Source organism: Lactuca virosa, chromosome 6 (assembly GCF_052849685.1).
Source record: "Lactuca virosa cultivar CGN04683 chromosome 6, Lactuca_virosa_CGN04683_v6, whole genome shotgun sequence".
Classification (NCBI taxonomy): domain Eukaryota; kingdom Viridiplantae; phylum Streptophyta; class Magnoliopsida; order Asterales; family Asteraceae; genus Lactuca; species Lactuca virosa.
In genome coordinates, this window is record NC_136431.1 from 13776419 (window position 1) to 13796940 (window position 20522).

At 38.1% G+C, this 20522-nt stretch overlaps 1 protein-coding gene and 1 long non-coding RNA gene across 2 annotated transcripts; one reads left to right on the forward strand and one right to left on the reverse strand.

Moving 5' to 3' along the window:
• Positions 1–17156: 17156 nt before the first annotated feature.
• Positions 17157–17893, reverse strand: LOC145120915 (LURP-one-like protein (DUF567)). Its single transcript, XM_079056705.1, has 2 exons — positions 17622–17893; positions 17157–17525 (listed from the first exon to the last, which is right to left on the reverse strand). Exons 1-2 carry the CDS (start codon positions 17856–17858, stop codon positions 17178–17180), a joined length of 585 nt encoding a protein of 194 aa, XP_078912831.1. The 5' UTR covers positions 17859–17893; the 3' UTR covers positions 17157–17177.
• Positions 17894–18718: 825 nt separating this feature from the next.
• On the forward strand, positions 18719–19585 carry LOC145119040 (uncharacterized). The gene is made up of 3 exons (XR_013713612.1): positions 18719–18931; positions 19231–19380; positions 19473–19585. It is a non-coding gene; the product is annotated as an uncharacterized LOC145119040 (long non-coding RNA).
• Positions 19586–20522: the final 937 nt, after the last annotated feature.

Genomic DNA, 20522 nt, shown 5'->3' on the forward strand with positions numbered 1-20522 from the left:
ATATATATATATATATATAGGTTGGGTTCATGGTCGGTGGTGGGGTCCACCAGCCGTGAGCGGTTTACGACCGTGAACACCAATCAGACCGGATTTTGTTGATTTTCGAAGAAAACTTGGGTTTTCGCTCGATTGCGGTTCCGACTCTTATATAAAATTTAATTATATAAATTAATGATTTTCCAAGTTATAAGAATTTGATGGAACAAAATAAAATTTAAAATTTATTTAACGGAATAGGGCTAACGTTAACGGAAAAAGGTTCGGGTTGTCACAACCGCTCAGAGCGGCTGCCTCATTCCTTGTCCTCCGGTTGCCGCCTGCCACATGTCACTGTGAAATGGTGGCTGTGTTCGTGGCTCGCAATGGGATGCTGTTGTCATGGTTTCTGTCGAACGGGAGTCACGAAAAACCACCATGGCGGTCGGCCATGGTGGCTGTCGCCGTCAACGTCGCCATTGTTTGCTATTTCTAGTGTATGACGTCGCCATCCGCCACCAGGAGGGTGGCTGGATCCGTTTGCAAGCAAGAAAGTGTGTGGCTGTTTGTTTCTGTTGTAGTGTGTGTTGTGTGTGTAGTTTGTTTGGCTGGAAAACCAAGAACCGCCACCACCACCACCGTGAGGTGGTGGCTGCCACCATATACCACCACCGGCCACCACAAGGGTGGTTGTGTGTGTGTGTTTATCAATTAGAATGTTCTCGACAAGGAGGGTATTTTTGATGAGACCAATTTCAATGATTGGATCCGCAATATCCGAATGGTCACCTGTTACGAGGACAAGGAGTATGTTCTCGACAAGGAGCTGAAAGAAGTCAACGTCAACACTACTACTCTCGAGGAGATCGCTGCCTACGAGGTTCACGAGCGAGATGCTACGAAAGTTCATTGCATCATGATCGCGACAATGACCGCCGAACTCCAAAACTCCTACGAGGACTAATACCCCTATGAGATGCATCAAGATTTGATGGATAGATACCATCAAAGCGCGAGGCAGGAAAGGTATGAGATTATCGCTTCAATGATCACTACCAAAATGGAGGATGGAGAGCCTGTCACGGCCCACCTGGAAAAAATGCAGAGGTATGTGGACCGCTTGCTGAAGTTAAGTGTTAACTTCGATGAGGAGCTGGCCATAGATATCATTTTACACTCCTTACCTCCTTTCTACGACCAGTTTCGTATGACCTACCACATGAACAAGGAGAAGGTCACTCTAAGCAAGCTTCAAGGCTTGCTAACGACTGCTGAGAGTAGTCTGAAAGGCAAATCCGTTGCGTCTACTCCTACTACTGTTGCCCTGGTTTTGGCTATTGGGCAAGAAAAAGGAAAGAAGAGGAAGGCTCCTCCTAAGAGCCACAAAGGAAAGTCTCACGATGGTACCTCTTCAAGTGGAACCAAAGCTGGTCCTGCTGCTCCCTCTTCCAACCCGAAGGATGCAGAGTGCTTCTACTGCCATGACAAAGGGCATTGGAAATGAAGCTTCCCGAAGTACTTGCAAGATATCAAGGATTGGAAGATAAAGCCATCATTCGCATGTATTTATACTATTCATTCTAACAACTCATCACATGCTATGTCTTGGGTCCACGATACAGGATGTGGTTTTCACATTTGCTCTTATTTGAAGGGTCTAAGAAGAAGTACGGATGTGGAGCATGGGAAGATAAACTTGATCATGGGGAATAGGAAAGCGTCGCCTATCACCAAGATTGGAGTTTACTCTTTAGTGCTTAGTAGTGGGTTAGGTTTAGATTTGAATAATTGTTGTTACTCATCATAAATGACATGAAACATTATTTCGTTTCATGGTTTGTATAAACAAGGTTTTAGATTTTCGTTTGATAATGAAAAAGGTTCTATTAATGCTTTCTTGAATGGTTCTTTCTATTTTGAAGCATTGCCTTGTAATGGAATATATGAAATTGTGATGGTTGTAGACAACTTAGGAAATGATGTGTTGCATATCGATTCTTCCAATAGTTTGGACAAAGCATGCTTGTGGCATTGTCGTCTTGGACATGTCAACAAGAAGCGCATAGCCCAACTCCAAAAGGATGGAGTGTTGGAGTCATTCGACCTTAGGGACGATGACGTGTGCGAGTCTTGCTTACTTGGAAAGATCACCAAGTCACCCTTCACTTGGTACTTGTGAAAGGGGTGAGGGTTTATTGGATCTCATACACACCGATGTGTGCGGGCCCTTTAGATCCACCATAAGGGATGAGAGCCGCTTCTATGTGACACAAGTCAGAAACCTTTGAAAAGTTCAAAGACTTTAAGAAAGGAGTGGAGAATCAGCTGGGCGGGAAAATTAAGATGCTCCGATCCGATCGAGGTGATGAGTACCTTAGTTTTGAATTCAACAATTACCTCAAGGAATGCGGAATTGTTTCACAATTGACGCCACCTAGGACACCACAGTTGAATGGTGTGGTTGAGAGGCGCAATCGAACCTTGTTGGACATGGTTCGTTCTATGATGAGTCGTGCTTCGTTACCTATCTCATTTTGGGGGTATGCCTTAGAGACTGCCGCCCATATCCTTAATCTAGTCCCGACTAAAAAGGTTGCCAAAACACCTCACGAGATGTGGACATGGAAAGGTCCCTCATTTGCACATATCAAGGTTTGGGGTTGCGAGGCTTTCGTAAGACGAGAGACTCACGACAAGCTCGAACCTTGTAGTGAGCGGTGTATTTTCATCGGCTACCCGCATAAGTCCTTTGGATATCTCTTCTATAGACCGAGTGACAATGGTGTCTTCGTTGCGAGGAGAGGGGTTTTCCGAGAGAGAGAACTCATAAGCCAAGAGGAAAGTGGGAGGAAAATTGATCTTGAAGAGCTTCAAGAGTCAAGCGATGAAGGAACGTCTAACGCTGGCGTTTAACCCGAGGAGGAAACTCCTGTTGAACCGATTGACGAGTCCTTACCTCTTAGACGTTCCAGCAGAGTTAGTGTTCCACCTGTGTTGTATGGTTTTCATATAACAAGTGAGGGTGATACGTTTATTAGTGATAGTACACTAGTAAATTTGGATGAACCTAATAGCTACAAGGAAGCCATGGCAGGCCCAGAGTCTGCAAAGTGGAAAGATGCTATGGATAGCGAGATTCAGTCCATGTATGACAATCAAGTTTGGAACTTGGTTGACAATGTACCGATTCGTAAGACGGTCGGGTGCAAATGGATCTTCAAGAAGAAGACCGACATGGATGGGAAAGTACACACTTATAAGGCGCGATTGGTTGCGAAGGGCTTTACTCAAACTCCCGGAGTTGACTATGATGAGACCTTCTCACCAGTAGAAAATATAAAGTCTATAAGGGTTATGCTACCCTTAGCTGCGTTTCATGATTATGAAATATGGCAGATGGATGTCAAAACCGCTTTCCTTAATGGGAAGTTGGCTGAAGATGTTTACATGAGTCAGCCAAAGGGTTTTGTTGATGCGAAACACCCTAATAGAGTGTGTAAGCTTGAGAAATCCATTTATGGATTGAAACAAGCGTCTCGCAGATGGAATCTTTGTTTCGATGAGAAAGTCAAAGAGTTTGGTTTCTCAAGAAGCGAGGATGAGTCATGTGTATATGTCAAAGCCAGTGGGAGTATAGTTAGCTTCCTTGTTTTGTATGGTGATGCCATACTGCTTATAGGAAACGACGTCCCAACCCTACAGGAGGTTAAGTCCTGGCTTGGGAAGTGTTTCGCTATGAAGGATCTCGGAGAAGCTGCTTATATTCTAGGGATAAGGATTGTAAGAAACAGGAGTAAAAGACTAATAGGACTTAGTCAAAGTACTTACTTGGATAAAGTACTGAAGCGTTTTAGTATGGAAAATTCCAAGAAAGGGGAGTTACCAATCCAAAGCAATACCAAGTTGAGTAAGACTCAAAGCCAGAGTACCGAAGCTGAGATAGTAGAGATGAGTCGAGTACCTTACGTTTCCGCAGTTGGCTCGATCATGTATGCTATGACTTGTACTCGCCCTGATGTGGCCTTTGCTTTGAGCATGGTCAGCAGATATCAAAGGAAGCCTGGTAGAGCACATTGGATCGCAGTAAAGAATATTCTTAAGTACCTTCAGAGGACTAAGGAATGGTTTATTATCCTCGGTGGGAGTGATGACTTAAGGGTGCGAGGGTATAGTGACACCAGTTTTCAGACCGACCGAGACAACTTCCGCTCTCAGTCGGGTTGGGTCTTTACCCTTAATGGAGGAGCAGTAACTTGGAAAAGTTCCAAGCAGGAGACCGTAGCTGATTCCACATGCGAATCAGACTTCATCGGAGACCTTGGAGTTGTGCCATCCATAAAGGAGCCTACGGAGATTTTCTGCGATAACGAAGGTGCAGTTGCCTTAACAAAGGAACCGAGGGATCATGGCAAATCCAGGCATATCGACAGGAAATGTCACTTTATTAGACATCGGGTAGAAGAGGGACTCCTCGTAGTGAAGAGGGTATCGTCAGAGGATAACCTAGCAGATCCCCTTACGAAGGGACTGACTAGGGTTAAGCACTTGCAGCACGCTAGGAGCATTGGGCTGAAGGACGATATTAGTTTTAGTGATTAGATAGATTTAGAAACTTGTAATAGATAAATTGTAATTAACATTTGATGATTAAAAAAAGAGTATTATTTATGAGTAAAGTTATTGTCTTATGTTAATTATTTACTATTGTTTCACTTTGCATGTTTTGACTTCCTAAATAATAAGATTATTTAAACCGTCCACAGTCGCTCATACTTTGGAAGTAGGTATGAAAGAAGACTGTCATGTATTGGCTTGTAGATTGTCTAACTGTTTAGACATAGCAAAGGTTTGCTGCAACGTTCATGAGTGTTATTGAAATAAAATTTGAGTACTGGAATAAACCCGCGCTCACTTGAATCGCTTCATGGAATTAAGCACGAGTGATTGTGAGATGATAATATCATAGTCTTTAAACCTAGATATATGGTTTATTGTTTGCAAGTTGGTTGTGCATTGATAATACGTAAACGCATCAGTAACTTGATGTTATAAAACGCATTGTTGTGTATGATTTGATGAGTGAATAGTAAATGCATATAAGTCGAAGTTTATATGTTCCTTTTATCCTACGAGGGTAAAAGCGATATCTTAGGCCCCTCGATGATTTGGTTTGACTTATGTGTCGGGCCCAGTCAGGACTGAATTGATGTGTTCATTTAAGTTCTATGTCAGACGAATCAGAGATCGAGAAACAAACTTCTAGACAATAAGTATGACTATGTTCCATGTGATTGTCCACATGATATCTTGAGAACGGAGGACTATACGAACACTTATCTAAAGGACGTGTCAGAGTTCGACAGCGGCTTTTGAGAGCTACGATTGGTAATCGGATTTTGAAGTCGTACTTGCATTTATAGTTATTAGACTTATCCAAGTGGGAGACTGTTGGATTAGGTGTCTAATCCCATAATTATATATGGTATGTACTTGACCCGGTTATAGCATGATCTTTTTGGGTTGCCTTCACCAGAGCAACTTGACTGGATGAATTATAGAGAAAGAGGATAAATGTGGTTTATTAATATATTATATGAATAATATATTAAAAGATAAATCATATTGGTTGATTAATATTGGTCAAGAGTTAATTAAGAAATTAATTTTGTGATCAAAAGATATTAATTAAACCTAGGGGACTGATATTGTAATTATTGGATAGTTGCAAAGTAGGCTGAGGAAACCCTAAAGATAGGGTGGACGAAATCTTGTGGATAAGGCCTTAAGATTTCGTCCAAGGAAGGGATTCCAGAAGGATCTTATGGGCTTCTTAGAGCCTAATTAAGCAACCGGATAAGTGTTTGACTGAAACCCTAACTCCTCACCTATATAAAGGGACCCTATGCATCATATTTTCAGCGACACCCTAACCCTAGAAGGATTGCTAGAGCCGAAAATCACCTCCATCCTTTCTCTCCTACATTATTCCAATTGCCTTGGTGTTTGTGATCAATTAGAGGTATTACACTTGTGATACTAAAGCTCTCAACGGTTGAAGATTCTTGCTACAATTGAAAGGTAATCATCTAAACTTGTTTTAGTCCTTGATTTTGATTTTTGTATGCTAGTATTAGGGTTACAAGCTTTGGATGATTTGCATGTACAATTAGAGAAACCTAGATCCAAAGCATTAGGGTTTGCATGTGCACCATAGGATTGATGTAATGCTTGAAACCCATCAAGATCGGGATGTGTGTTTTACTTTCAGGTTCTAGAAGAAGTTTCATGAGGAGTTGGGTACCCGATTGCACTTCAGTACCACATACCACCCATAGACAGACGGACAGAGTGAGCGGACGATTCAGATGCTGGAGGACATGCTGTGTGTATGTGTTATGGAGTTCGGAGGAAGTTGGGATACTTATTTGCCCTTGGCTGAGTTTTCGTATAACAACAACCATCATTCCGGTATTGGCATGCATCCCTTTTAGATCTTATATGGGAGGAGGTGTCGGACTCCCATCTGTTGGGGAGAGGCGGGGCAGAGAGTGATGGGTAGCACTGAGATAGTGCTCAAGACGACTGAACAGATTCAGCACGTCAGACAGAGGTTACTGACATCCCAGAGTCGCCAGAAGAGTTACGCAGATCGGCGACGATCCGAGCTAGAGTTCCAGGTTGGAGATTTTGTCCTCCTCAAGGTATCCCCGTGGAAAGGGGTGATCCGATTCAGGAAGCGGAGAAAGTTGGGCCCCAGATATATCGGTCCCTTCAGAGTGACTGCCAGAGTGGGGAAGGTAGCTTATCGGTTGGAGCTACCTACGGAGTTGAGCCGGATTCATAACACCTTCCACGTGTCCCAATTGAGGAAGTGTGTAGCCGATGAGACGGCAGTGGTACCCTTTGAGAACATTCAGGTGGATGCTAGCATGAATTACATTGAGAGACCGATAGCAATTTTGGATAGAAAAGTTAAGATCGTGAGGAACAAGGAGGTGCGACTGGTTAAGGTGCAGTGGGAGCACTGCAGGGGATCCGAGTGGACTTGGGAGCCGGATTCCGAGATGCGCGAGCAGTACCCTGAGTTGTTTCCAGAGCATGACTTCGAGGGCGAAGTCTGATTCTAGTGGGGGAGAATTGTAACATTCCAACTCCCAGGTATAATATTATGTATTTATTTTTGGGGATTGACTGAGTGACTCGACGAGTTGTATGCCCAACTCGTCGAGTATAGTCGGATTGGCTACGTGGGTTTAATGACCAACTCGAAGAGTCAGAGAGCCAACTCGCCGAGTTGGCACTGGGTGAGGAAACCCTAAATCTTTGAGGTTGTGTCCTATTTAAAGGGCCTTAAGCCCTCATTTCCGTCTCACCAGCCACCCCACTCCCCTGTGTGAAACCCTAATCGATCAGATTGATTTGTGTGTGTGTGTGTGTGAGAGAGAGAGAGGGGTTAAATTGAGTGATTTTGGCATCTTTGGAAGGAGATTTGGAGAGATTGGCGTGTTTGATCAAGGAGGGGCTGTAGATCCAGAGTTCTGCAGTGATTATCTTCAGTGCAAAGGTAAAAAGCTTCTATCTTGAGATTTCCTTTGTGAGATCTTAGTTTAGGGAGGTTTTTAGGGTTTTCTCCCATCCATCTTTTGACAATGAGTTATTTGAGCATATCTTGAGGTTGAAACCTCAGATCTGGACTCTAGGAGGACTTGAGAGCCCAAAGATCCAAGCTTTATTGAGCTAGAGACAAGCTTTTGTGCATTTAACCCTTGTTGAAGTTTGTATTGGCATTATGAGCCTATATGCCATGCATGAATGTAAAAGCTCGCAGCTTTACATGACATTCGAGCCCTGGGGTGCTAGATCTAGAGTTTGGAGTTGTAGATCTGCCTTTAAACATATGAATGAGAATATAGACTGAATGGACTCGCCGAGTAAATGAGCTGACTCGACGAGTCGGCTAGGGTTTTCCCCGATGAGTCTGGACATGAGTAACTCGGCGAGTTGATGAGACAACTCGACGAGTTAGGTTTGGTTTTCATGACTTTTTTGAAGGAACAATGGGACTCGGCGAGTCACATGGGTGCACTCGACGAGTCGGGTGAACATGGACTGTTGACTCGAGTGTTGACTTCAGTTGACTTTAGGGTTTGGTCAAGGCAGGGAGTATGGAGACCATGGAGGGGTAGAATGGTATTTTACCCATTCCAAGAGTTAGAGAGATAGAGAATAGACTTGGGTTTATTTAGAATCGTGAATGAAGTGTTAATTAGAGATAATTATCATATGTGTTAGGCGGGGGCTAGATCGGATTCGCGTACGAGATTATTTGCTTAATTACGAGGTGAGTCTTCTTAGTATACTTACCTAGAGTGGTAATTTATGTGTGATCGGAGGGTCTTATGTGCTTATATTGAGTATTGTGATATCCTGCATTATATCTTTGTGATTTATGTTGTGTATTATTCTGAGCTTACTGAGTTAGGACCGGAGGGTCCACCCGAGTTGTGGGACCGGAGGGTTCTACTGAGACACATTGACCGGAGGGTCTTATTCGAGTATAGCCATGAGAGGCTAATGAGATGTGTGTGGTATTTTGGGGAACTCACTAAGCTTCGTGCTTACCGTGTTATGTGCTATGTGTTTCAGGTACTTCTCAGGATCACGGGAAGGCGCCGGCTTGCTTGTACACACGAGGCAGAGTTACATTTTAAGGATCATGGATTGTGTTTAAAACATTTTTTGAATATGTTTTTTTGAAAACATTGTCATTTGGGGTTTTGTGAACTATGTTTATGAGAATTGCGTGATTTTTAAAATGAAAAATTTGTTCGAAAATTTACAGTGTTACACACTTTTTGTTAATTTAGATATTAGAGCTTATTAATATCTAAATTACCAACCTAGATTGAACATGAATTATAGTCACATTACACCTTACAACACAACACATGTATAGGAATCAGAATCGGAAATGTATTTCTCTTATTGAATTTAGTATTAATTTCGTTTTTTTATGAAGTTTAATTTGAAGTCATACATAACTCCCCACTTTAACATTCGTTGTATGATGTGTGAGAACATTGTTGAATAAGAAGTCTCGTATTTTTGTGGACGAACCCTGCTTACTCTATATTATCTTTAGTGTACATAGTAGCAGTGACTTGTATTTTATTATTAATATTTTATCCCATTATTTGTTGGTTTGACCACCAAACAACCACCATTAGGGAGGTTGACCACGTACACGCTGCGTACTCAGATTACGCAAGGCGTACACCCAGTCTTCCCAAAAACACATTAAGAGCTTAATATGTTAAGTTCTCATGTCCAACTTCCAAATCTAAGGCTAAAATACCATAGAGAGTCATAAAGTTTCCAACTTTATGACTTTGCATGTCCATTAAGTGCTTAACTCAACATCTTAATGCATTAAGACCTTCTAAGGAATGCATGGAGTGAAACTAACCCCCAATACTATATTTTTATGACTTGAGACCCCTCCAAAGGTCTGAAAGGATGACTTATTGGGTCAAGAACATGCTATGCTCAAGAAACACCACATTTGGGACAAAAAGAACCTAAAATCAAGCCCAAAACAAGATCTAAATGAAACTTCACCAAGTTCAGAACTTTATACCTCCAAGTGATGCCAAATGATGGTGTGTTTCTGGATCTAAAGTGCTTCCCTCCTCCAATATGGTCTCTACTTCCTTCCTTCTTCTTCAAAGGTACAAAACACACACTCACAAGCTTAGAAATGCTTCACAATGTGGATTAGGGTTCCACTTTGGCATGTTTAGAACCACTTATAGAATTATATATTATTCAAACTTCAACAATCAGTCATCCTCTTAGGAGATAGTAGTAAATTTAGATTTTCATAGTATTAGTAGATTATTTATAGAGATAAGCATAGCTAAATCTTGCAACCAATAATGATTAGTACTTGAAAATGGAGATTTTAAGGATTATTGTAACCACATTTAAAGATTATTTCATGGATCATATCATGAGCAAATTAAGATGACTATACTTCTTATTTTTCAAATGGAGATGCATGAGGTTTTGTTCTACAATTTGTTGTATCTTGGTTTTTCTCCAACGTTGTCCGTAACTGGCAACTATACAGGGTTTGACTAGATATTATGTGAGGAATAACACATACCTATGTAGTCAAAGTTTATTTGATCCTTCTTCCAGAAATGGAGAAGTAGATATCTCTAGGCCCCTTGATGATTTGGTGTTGACATCTAAAGTACTCGGCCGAGTCCTAACTGATATTGATGTGTTCAATTTAGCAGTTAGAAGCAATCATCATAAATCTGTGTTTGGAAACATAATCTTGAATTATGAGATTGACCATCATATATGTATTGAATTCATACAGATATCATGAAGATTAAAGAAATTTGAAGTCACTAGTCTTAGGACTGCTTATAGCATTAGTGCGATAAGTATAGTAGTTGCATTGGACAACCACTCACTGATGTTCCTAGTAAGTATTGGACCGGTCAATTGTTAATCCCTATCTGTAAGTGGGATCTGATGGAGAATAGTGTTCATAGTCATAACAAGTCCGATAATATTACTATAAATAACAGTGTCCTTTTGGGTTACACGCAAGAACAAAATTAAGCAGAACTGAAATAAATTTATTTAAGGGACTTTTTTGTTAATTAGTTAATAGTTTAACTAATTAATAGTAAATACAGGAATATAGAATATTCCAAAATGATTTGAATATCATAGATAATAATTATTATATTTGGTAATTATCTCTAGGGTTTCAAATCATCTCCTTATAAATAGAGGGCTCCAAATCCAGTTTTATGAGATGAGAATAATACCTTTCTACTACCAAATTTTGGAACCCTCTCAAAAACCTTGAAACGATGGAACCTAGTTCCCACGACGTGGCGAGACTTAGATTCAAGTTCTTCGAATCTGTTTGATGTTGGAGTTCGAGGTTTGTTCAGATCTGTTAGAGTTTTGCGCCTTGGGTGTTATTTCAAAAGAGGAACTCTCATTTGTGTTCTCTAGTCCAATCAACTGACTCGTCTTAAGAAGAAACCTATAAGAAATCTAAGATATGTTTTGTATCTATCGAGTTCTAATAAGTTGCATAGATTAGTTGAGTTTAGATCCATATGTTTCGAGTGTTAGATCAATTTGTTTGTTGTTTCCGCTGCCATTTTATTTGTTATAATGAGGCTCAAAACCTATCAGTATCTTCAATCAATCAACGAATCAGAGAAAAAAAAACCCAGAAAATCAGAGCTTAGAAGCAGCAAATCGGAACCCACTTTGATGCTCTAATATTCTAAGAGGTGCAAAGAAAAAAAAACTCAACACTCCTTGCCTTTCCAAATACACTTTTTTATGTGGCTTCCTTCTTGATTTTATATGTAATTGGCTTCATAAAACCTTCAACAACAACCGAACAACCTTCCCTAAACAAACCAGGCACTTGGTTCGATCTCACGGGAGGCCGTTGGATGGATCCCACGATACAATTGAACGTTATCATGTATGTACAAAGTCGTCAGTTTTGCATTTGGCAAGCACAAGCAGTAATGTCGATTTTGTTTGGGCGAGTTAGGTGACGTCGAGAGAGAGAAAAGAAACAGGAAGCGGACAACAGCAGGCGGAGGTGATCAAATGTTGAAAGTTTATATTCAAAGAGAGATGAAATCATAGGTGGATATTGAGAATTGGGAATTGTAGTGGTGAAAACAATTAAGGTTGGTATTATGAAGAAGACGACGAGACACAAACTGCACATATACTTAAATTGATTTTTAATTTAAAGTAAAAAAAAGCCACCTAGACATAGGGGTGGCAATTGATGACACCACACGACAAAAAATACATGACACAAAACGAAATTGGGAGAAACTGAAATTCGAATTCGTGTTTGTGTCGTGTTCGTGTCAAGTGTAAAAAAACACAACATCGTGTCATGTCATGTTCGTGTTCAAAACTCGACACGAAATTGACACGATTTAGCATTTATTTGTCGTGTTTTTCGTGTTTGTCGTGTTATACATGATTAACTATTAATTAAAAAACTAATTGGTATTTTATGTTATCTTTGTCGTTTGTGTCGTGTTTTTCATTTTTTAATCGGTTCATTTTCATGTTAGTTAAAAAAACACGACATCATGTCGTGTCGTGTTCGTGTTACATAAAACATTGTCGTGTCGTGTCAGACAAAAACACAACACGGTGACTCGATTTGCCACCCCTACCTAGACAGTGTAACCAGTAAAACTAGATTTAAATTGGATGTTTTCTCTATTTAATAAGTAAAATAACACTTTAGTCATTTATTGCGCAAAAAAAAATTAACAACGGGACAAAGCAAAAAGTTATATCTATCTATCAATCAGAGGGAAAATGACTTGATAGGGTAAGTTACTTTTTGAGATGTACACATTTAGTCTTTATTCTTTTTTTGTAAATTAAACTCTTTACCCGATTTTTTGTAATTATGCAATCCTTTTGACCGACTATAGTCGGTTTACCGGTCATATACGAATTTTATTTTATTTTCTTGAAATGAAATAACCAGGTGGCATCCACATGTCACCTTACATGGATATTGTTAAATTACACCGAATTGAAACGACAATTAGGGCTCATTTAATCAGTCATTCCTCCATTCACTCAGCCGATAATCCCTCAAACTTCTTGACTCACAATCACCATCAACAATGGCAGAAGATGCAGATACAATCGTTGATGTACACTATAATGGGGTGTTCACACCTACCCCGTTGATGTAGTTTAATGGAGTAAAAGCCTCTGTACCATACACGGTTGTGAACAAGATGAACTTCCCTGATTTCATCCCCTTTCTTGAAAAGCTTACTAACGGAAGATGCAGAGATGTGTATTACTGTCCACATGAAGTGAGGTTGTCGGAGGGATTACATGTTATTCAGAATGATTGCGATTTTAACGAGTTTCTTGAAGATATAAATGAAAAGAAGAGATTGGATGTGTATGTGGATCATTATCATGAACCTTTGTTTGATTGGATTCAGGAGGAAGAAGCAGACCTTGAAGATGAAGATTTGGTTTCTATTGATGATGTTGACTCCATTTTAAAAAATGGTCTGAAAGCTGAACATGTAGAGGGCGATGAAGTTATATCTCTCAAAAGAAACTTCAATGATCAATTCATCAACAAACTTTGTCCAATATAGAATGATGACTTGGTTGAAGAAGATCATAATGCAATACGACCTATCTACCCAATACATGATCATACTTAGGAATGGAATGAGATGAAGCCTCGATTAGGTATGAAATACTCTACTACTGCTGAACTTAAATACTCTCTTAGTTGCTATGCTGTAGCAAATGGTTATGATATGTGGTATGAAAAGAATGACAAGACTAGGTTGCTAGTTAGATGTTGTAAAGGAAAGAATCCAACATGACCTTTTAGATTGTATGCTTCCTGGATGAAAGAGGAACACACTTTTCAGATTAACTCTCTTATAACAGAGCATAAGTGCTCTAGGGCATTCAAACTTGGTTCAATTGTAACATATAAGTGGATAGGGAAACAATTTGTGAATGATGTTTTAGAGAGTCCTAAACTGAGTTTGAGGAAAATAAAAGCCCTAGTATCTAAGAGATACAACATTAATGTGAGTGTTGGGCAGTGTAGGAATGCAAAAAAGTTAGCATTGTATGAAGTTGAGGGAAGTTTGAAAGAACATTATGCCAAATTTTGAGATTATGGAGCTGAAATCAGAAGGGCTAATCCAGGTTCACATGTTGAGGTGTTCTTGGAGCCACAACCTGATAATACTGTGGTGTTTGATAGGTTTTATGTTAGCTTTAAAGGTGTTGTGTATGGGTGGTTAGATGGATGCAGAAAGATAATTGGGGTTGATGGTTTCTTTCTTAAGGGTGTTTGTAGAGGGGAGCTCCCATTAGTAGTGGGTAGAGATGCTAATAATAACATCTATCCCTTAGCTTGGGCAGTAGTCAATGTTGAGAACAAAAGGACATGGAAATGGTTTTTGGACAACCTGATGGAAGACACTGGAGGGGGGAATGGTCATGGCATTACAATCCTCTCAGAGGTATGTTGTTGATCTGAATAAGAGGGCATGTGGATGCAAAAGCTAGCAACTCACAGGCATTCCATGTGAACATGCCATATCAGCAATTTCATCATTGAACCTAGATGTGGAGGCTTTTGTATCAAACTCCTATACTAAATCCTCTTTCCTTAGTAGCTATGAGCATAACATCCACCCACTCAATGACAGTTCTAAGTGGCCACATGTTGAAGGAATCCATACTATTTTGCCTCCATTAAAGAGGAGGTTACCTGGCAGGCCATGTGTCAAAAGGAAAAGAGATCAGGCAGAAAGAGAGCTAAGTGGGCACACAAGGCATACTGTGTCAAGGGCAGGCATTCCTCTAAGATGTACCATTTGCCATCAAACTGGCCACAACAAAGCCACATGCCCAAGTAAGCCAACTCCAGCTCCAAGCACAGGAGGTCCAAGTCAATCAACTCTAGCTTCAAGCACAGCAGGTCCAAGTCAATCAACTCCTTCTCCTGTCAAGAGAACTCCTGTGAAGAAAGCTCCTGTGAAGAAGGCTCATGTGAAGAAGGCTCCTGTGAAGAGAAGTCCTATGAAGAAGGTTCCTTTGAATGATGCTGGTAGGGTGAGAAAATTTTCAGAAAGAATCACAGAAATTGGTCTTCAGAAAAATGTTAAACTCAAGGATGGAACTGGATGCAGCGAAGACAAACCTGTGACCTTATAGTAATTAGGTTTTGGTGTAGTGGGGTAATGCATGTGATATATATTTTGATGTACTGTAGGGTAATCTTTTGAACTTAATTACTATATTACCCCTACTAGTTGTTTACTTTTGATGTACTTGTCGAATATTTTGAACTAAATTACTGTATTACCCCTACTGGTGGGCTTATCTTTTGTAATTATTAAATGGCTTGATGCCTTTTGTCAGCCACCTTTATTTGTCTTTACATCCAATTGTCTATAAAAGAATATTTCCTGTAATTTGTCTTGGTTTTACCTTCATTTGACTGACTTAATTACATCAACATCCATACATAATAGCAATAAACTTTACCATTACATAAACATAAAGTACATCAACATCCATTACATAAACAAGAATTACACAACAAGTCTATTACATCAAAATCCCTTAAAACCTCCAGAAGCATATCTTCAACCCCAAAACATAATCTTAACAATGACCAGCAGAATCAGTACACAAATCATAACCTTCAACTATTTCACTTCTTCTCTAACAGATGTCACATCCTCTAAAACTTGTATAAGATAATCTGCAACATCTGAAAGAGTATCTTCTGCAATGGGCTTCATATTCTCAGGTTCTTCATCAATCCATTCCCAAAATTTACACTTTTTCCCTGGTTTCTGTAGTAATAAAATCAACAACATAGAAGGTAAGAAGAAGAAAATTGATGCGCTTTGACAAATAAAATCAATTTAGGTATTTACCAATGAGTTAGGGCACACTCGAAATTTCTTTCCAGGGTTATCTTTGGTCTTGGAGGTACGAATTCTTGAAGGGAGTTCACAATCACAGAGGACTTCCTTATCTACCCTGTGATTGCTTGAACCTGTGGAGATTCTTGAGCCACTCGACATCTTCTTTCTTCTTCTACGAATTCCCCACTTCTCTTATCTACTATGTGTTCGAGTTTGAAGGTGATTCCTCCTGATTTTGGATGTTAACATTCGTTTATAAGGAGTGACTAAGCTAATTAATTGTTATGCAGTTGTTTTTAGTACTCCGTGTGCTTTCACATCAGCAAAACCTATAGAATCCGGTCAAAAGGACATAATGTGTACATATTAATAAAGTACAAGGGTTTAATTTACAAAAAAAGGACTAAATATATACATTTCAAAAAGTAACTTACCCTATCAAGTTATTATCCCAACAATCACATATGCTATAGTAACATTTCCACACAAACAACCTCCTATTTAGAGTTAACCGAACAAACAATGACTATAAATAAATAACCATCTAGCAAAAATAAATAAAATTTTAACTGCGACAGCAGCTTTATCGACAACAAGTCTTTGCTATTAGCTAGCTATTCCAATTTTACCGGATATGGAGGTTCCCGCCTACCTGTCAGCCATGACAAAGTCACAAAGATTATGTGCAGTAGCTCCTTTTAGCGATGACAATATGTCGTTGCTAAAGTCGTTATTGCTAAACAAGATTCTTGTAGTAAATAATATAACACAAAATTTGAATGCCGTAGAGGCATCCATGTCATTTTACAACTTTGAGGGTAAAATGGTCACTCTTGATTAATTCTTATAAATTGTTGGTGATCAGAACAGAATAATCAGTCTTAAAATGAATTCAGGTTAACTGAACTAGCCAAAAACTTATATGATATAACTTAATTGATGAAAACATTAAATATAAAATGACATATCATTTAATCCCGTATTTCAGTTATACAACTATGAATGATATTGAAATTCTATGGGACATGAGGTGATGATGATTGTATCCACCGCTTATGGGGTTGGTCTCACTTTGAGTGTAGCAGGTAGGGTATTCAAATTTTAATACTGCCCACTTTCAATTAATTAACTATTTTTTAAAATCAGAGTTTTTAAAGTGAAATTTATTAGGTTTTAATTATAAAAAAATAATATAAACCAATATCATAATATAACATATTGACAACTTAATTAATTTATATAAAAGTAATTTCATGTCACAAAACCACTTTTTCTATTAACATGCATATATTGAGTTTAAAAAAGTTTTATTTTAATTCTTGGAACTTAACTGAAAGTAGAGTACTAAATAAGTAATAAATTACTTACATTAAAATATAAAGACTAAATTATAGATATAAAGATTAATAAGATTTTGTAGCTTCTATCAAATTGTTAGATTTCGATTCTCAACCCCTAAAATTATAATTTATTAATTAATCAATTAATCGTAAAATTTCTTTCTTCACATATCTCATGTCCAACAGAATCTTTTGAGTTCAGCAAATGAATTTAACATAATACGAAATAGAATATCAAAAATGCGAATGCAAATAAGATTTGGTTGATTTACCGATGTATTTTCATGAATATACGTCCTATATACTATAGATAATCAGCTTGAACAAACTTTTTTTTTCTTCAAATATGATTATTAATCAACCCATAGACCATAACAATTGCCATGATTAATGAATGGTCGATATGGGGCTGTACAATTAATGTAAATACATCATCTCCTAAATTAATTCCTGTTGTTGTTTGTTTTTGTTTAAGCTCTGCTACCAGAGCACATTCTTGATCTTCATCTACAATCTTGAACCCTAGTTTCCCATTCATTCTAACAATCTTGTATGTACACCCTCTTCCTTTATGCTCACACGAATTCACACAAATGCTTCGATGTTTTGTTGCATGGAACCATAGTTGTTTATTCGAACTACAATCATCCCATTTATATCCATCCCAGCATCCAAATAATCGTAATTTCTGCACCGACAAAGCAATTACATTAAAAAAGATATCGTCTTTTGATAAAATGAAACTATATATAAGTTAATCATGACTTCATGAGTGAATAAGTACCTTCTGTCGTAAGGAATAGAGAACATTGCCTCGAATATCCATCAAGTAAACTTCTTGGCCACATTTATTGTCGTAATTATCAACTCTATAAATTATTTCGCCTTTTGAATTGTAGACAGTGCATCCATGAGTGTTGAAAACTAAAGATTTCATCCATATTGTAAAAGATTCAAGCTTTGAACTCATGTAAGGTGAAGGAGAGGAAGGAGAAGGTCTTTGTGGATAAACCCTAGACATTGAAAGAGAAAAGAAAACAAATCTTGTAAGAAGATAGAGAAGCTCCTTTATATATATATAGACATGAGGAAGTGGTAGTAATTTAAAAATATTTGCATGTAGGTCAGCATCTTGGAAAAGAATTCAAGTATGTCCAAGTGAGATATATATATATATATATATATATATATATATATATATATATATATATATATATATATATATATATATATCCCCACAATTATTTATCAAATAAATAAAAGAAAAAACTTCAAAAATGGTCCCTGTGGTTTTTGAAAATCTGAAGTTTAGTCCCTAATCTTTAAAAACCTCACAGATAGTCCCTGTGGTTTCAAAACTTTTAACAAATGGTCATTTTCGCTAACTCTGTTAGCTTTTGACCGTTAAGTGAAGGGCATTTCGGTCATTTCACAACTACAGGGACCATTTATGAAGTTTTGCCTTATTTAATCTTACTATATTATTATACAAACCTTACTATTTCTAAAAATAGTTTTAAGACGTTCAAGTATTTAAGCTAAGAGTACAACAAACCATGATTAAAATAATTTTTTAATTTAAGTTTTTTAAAATATAATGCAGAAAATACAAGTCTTTAATGCACAATAAATCTCACACTCCAATATTGAAACATTCAAAACGTGAGTCTTATATTTCCTGTTATAAAAAAAGATAACACAACATTTAAATATCTCAACCTAACCGCGAGTAATCTGTAAATAGAATCGGTCAAAGTTGACCCTGTAATCCTTCACCTTTGGCCAACGTTTCATAGCCTCTCATCTCTCAAAGACCCTATATGAGACACCTTTTCTTTGAATGCAACAATATACAAGAATCTACTCTCCTCATTCGCACACCGCCATAAACAACCACTCCTCTTACCTACACCACCTCTACCAACGACCTTCACCATTGCTCCACCCGGAGACCATCAGACACTGAGAAATTGACCCCGACTCTGTCCTCTAGCCACGTCGCTGCCCTCTACTTGCCCTGCACATCCAGCGCCACCCTTCCCCCGACGCTTCCCATTATCTGATTTTGTTCTCGCCAAAATATGCTCGCTTTAGGTTTGCTTCTGGGTTTTTTTCCCTGCAAAATTAACTTTATTTTCTGCAAAAAAAAATGCTTTTCTGCTTTCTTCCCTTTCAAATCGATTATAGAATTTGAATTCTGCAAAACCGATTTCATTTTTTGCATTTCTGCTTAAAAAATTTAGTCAATATCATTTTTACTTCATTATTTTTTTTTTCTCCTTTTTCCTTGAAACTACCCAAAGTACCTCCTAAATTTGTTTTGTCTATGTGTTCTTTGTGTATCTGTATTTGATTATTTGTGTCTGTTAACTCTGTGTGTGCGTGTTTAATAGATGATTTCCATCCCTAATGCTAAAATCGGTAGCTTGAAGAGGGCTAAAGACGATAAGAAGGATGCATATGATATCACAACCACCACCATCACCATCTCTTCACAACAACGTTTCTTTTTCTCCTTCCCTACATGAACATCTAAGACCAAGGTAAAACTCTAATCTTCTTCTTCATTTTGTTTTTCTTGTTTAACCCCCTCTTTTTATTCCTCATTAAATCAACATTTTTGACAACCTAACAGATATATCAGATATATATTTCTTAAAGCCAAAAGAAACGTACATCATCTGCTCATTCTCGACACCTCCTCAATCTTCAGATTTGTAAGAATCTTGTATCTTTAGATCTAGAATCTGATGAAGTTATGTTGTATGCCTATGTATGCGTGTCTGTGTAAAATGGGAGATAGATATTTAATATAATCTTATGTTGTTGCGGTTAAAATTTCAAGTTAATATGGCGTCGAAGTTGCAAACGAGTCTAAAACCAAAATTATGGATGTTTATTCTGGCTCCGGGCAGCCAACAATAAGACATATCAGAGGCAAAGGTAGGTGTAGCTCAAATACCATCCCAATTCCAAAATCTATGGATCATATTATCCAAAGGTAAAAAGGTAATTGGATTCATTTTTGTTGTTTTGTTATGATGTTTGAATATTAAACTGATTCCAACTTTGTTAGATGTATTTTCATGTTTCCTCATGTATCTTTGCTAACAACAAAATATTATGCAATAACATAAGAACATCTACCTTTATATGGTATATCAAATGGCCATGAAAAGAGCATAATTAGAAGTTTCATTTTCTGTTCATATATTTTTTTAACAAATGTCAATAGTTCTTTGGTTTCAGTGATACTGATCAAGAAAATAGTAGTTATGGTTCTTCCTTATGAGTTTTTAGTCTTGGCTATTTTATTTTGTACACTAAGACACTATGATGTGGGTTTTGGGATTGAATATAGGTAGACTTGGTTGGAAGTTGTTTCCAAGGAGTTGAACCTGGTATAAAGTTGCCATAATTCCAAGAAGGCATCTAAAGAGGTTGTTTCTCTAATCCCTACTACTGCCAATAAGGATGAGGAGAACCCAAAGCAAAATGACAGAAACTACCCTTGTCATTGAGGAGTCAAACATGTTAACATAACATTGAAACCCACTTCAAAATAGTGACCATACACATCTGCATGTGCTCTTCCTCCTTGAAGGCACCAAACTACCAAAGGTGAATTATGTTTCTAAAACCACGCCAAATTAGTGATATTGTCGATTTTTAACTTTATGAATAC

Bases quoted from the DNA above. Each gene is read 5' to 3' on its own strand.
- LOC145120915 (XM_079056705.1), bottom strand. From the start codon at position 17,858: ATGTCTAGGGTTTATCCACAAAGACCTTCTCCTTCCTCTCCTTCACCT. The intron at 17,526-17,621 runs GTACTTATTCAC...TTGTCGGTGCAG, and splicing joins TCTATTCCTTACGACAGAAG to AAATTACGATTATTTGGATG.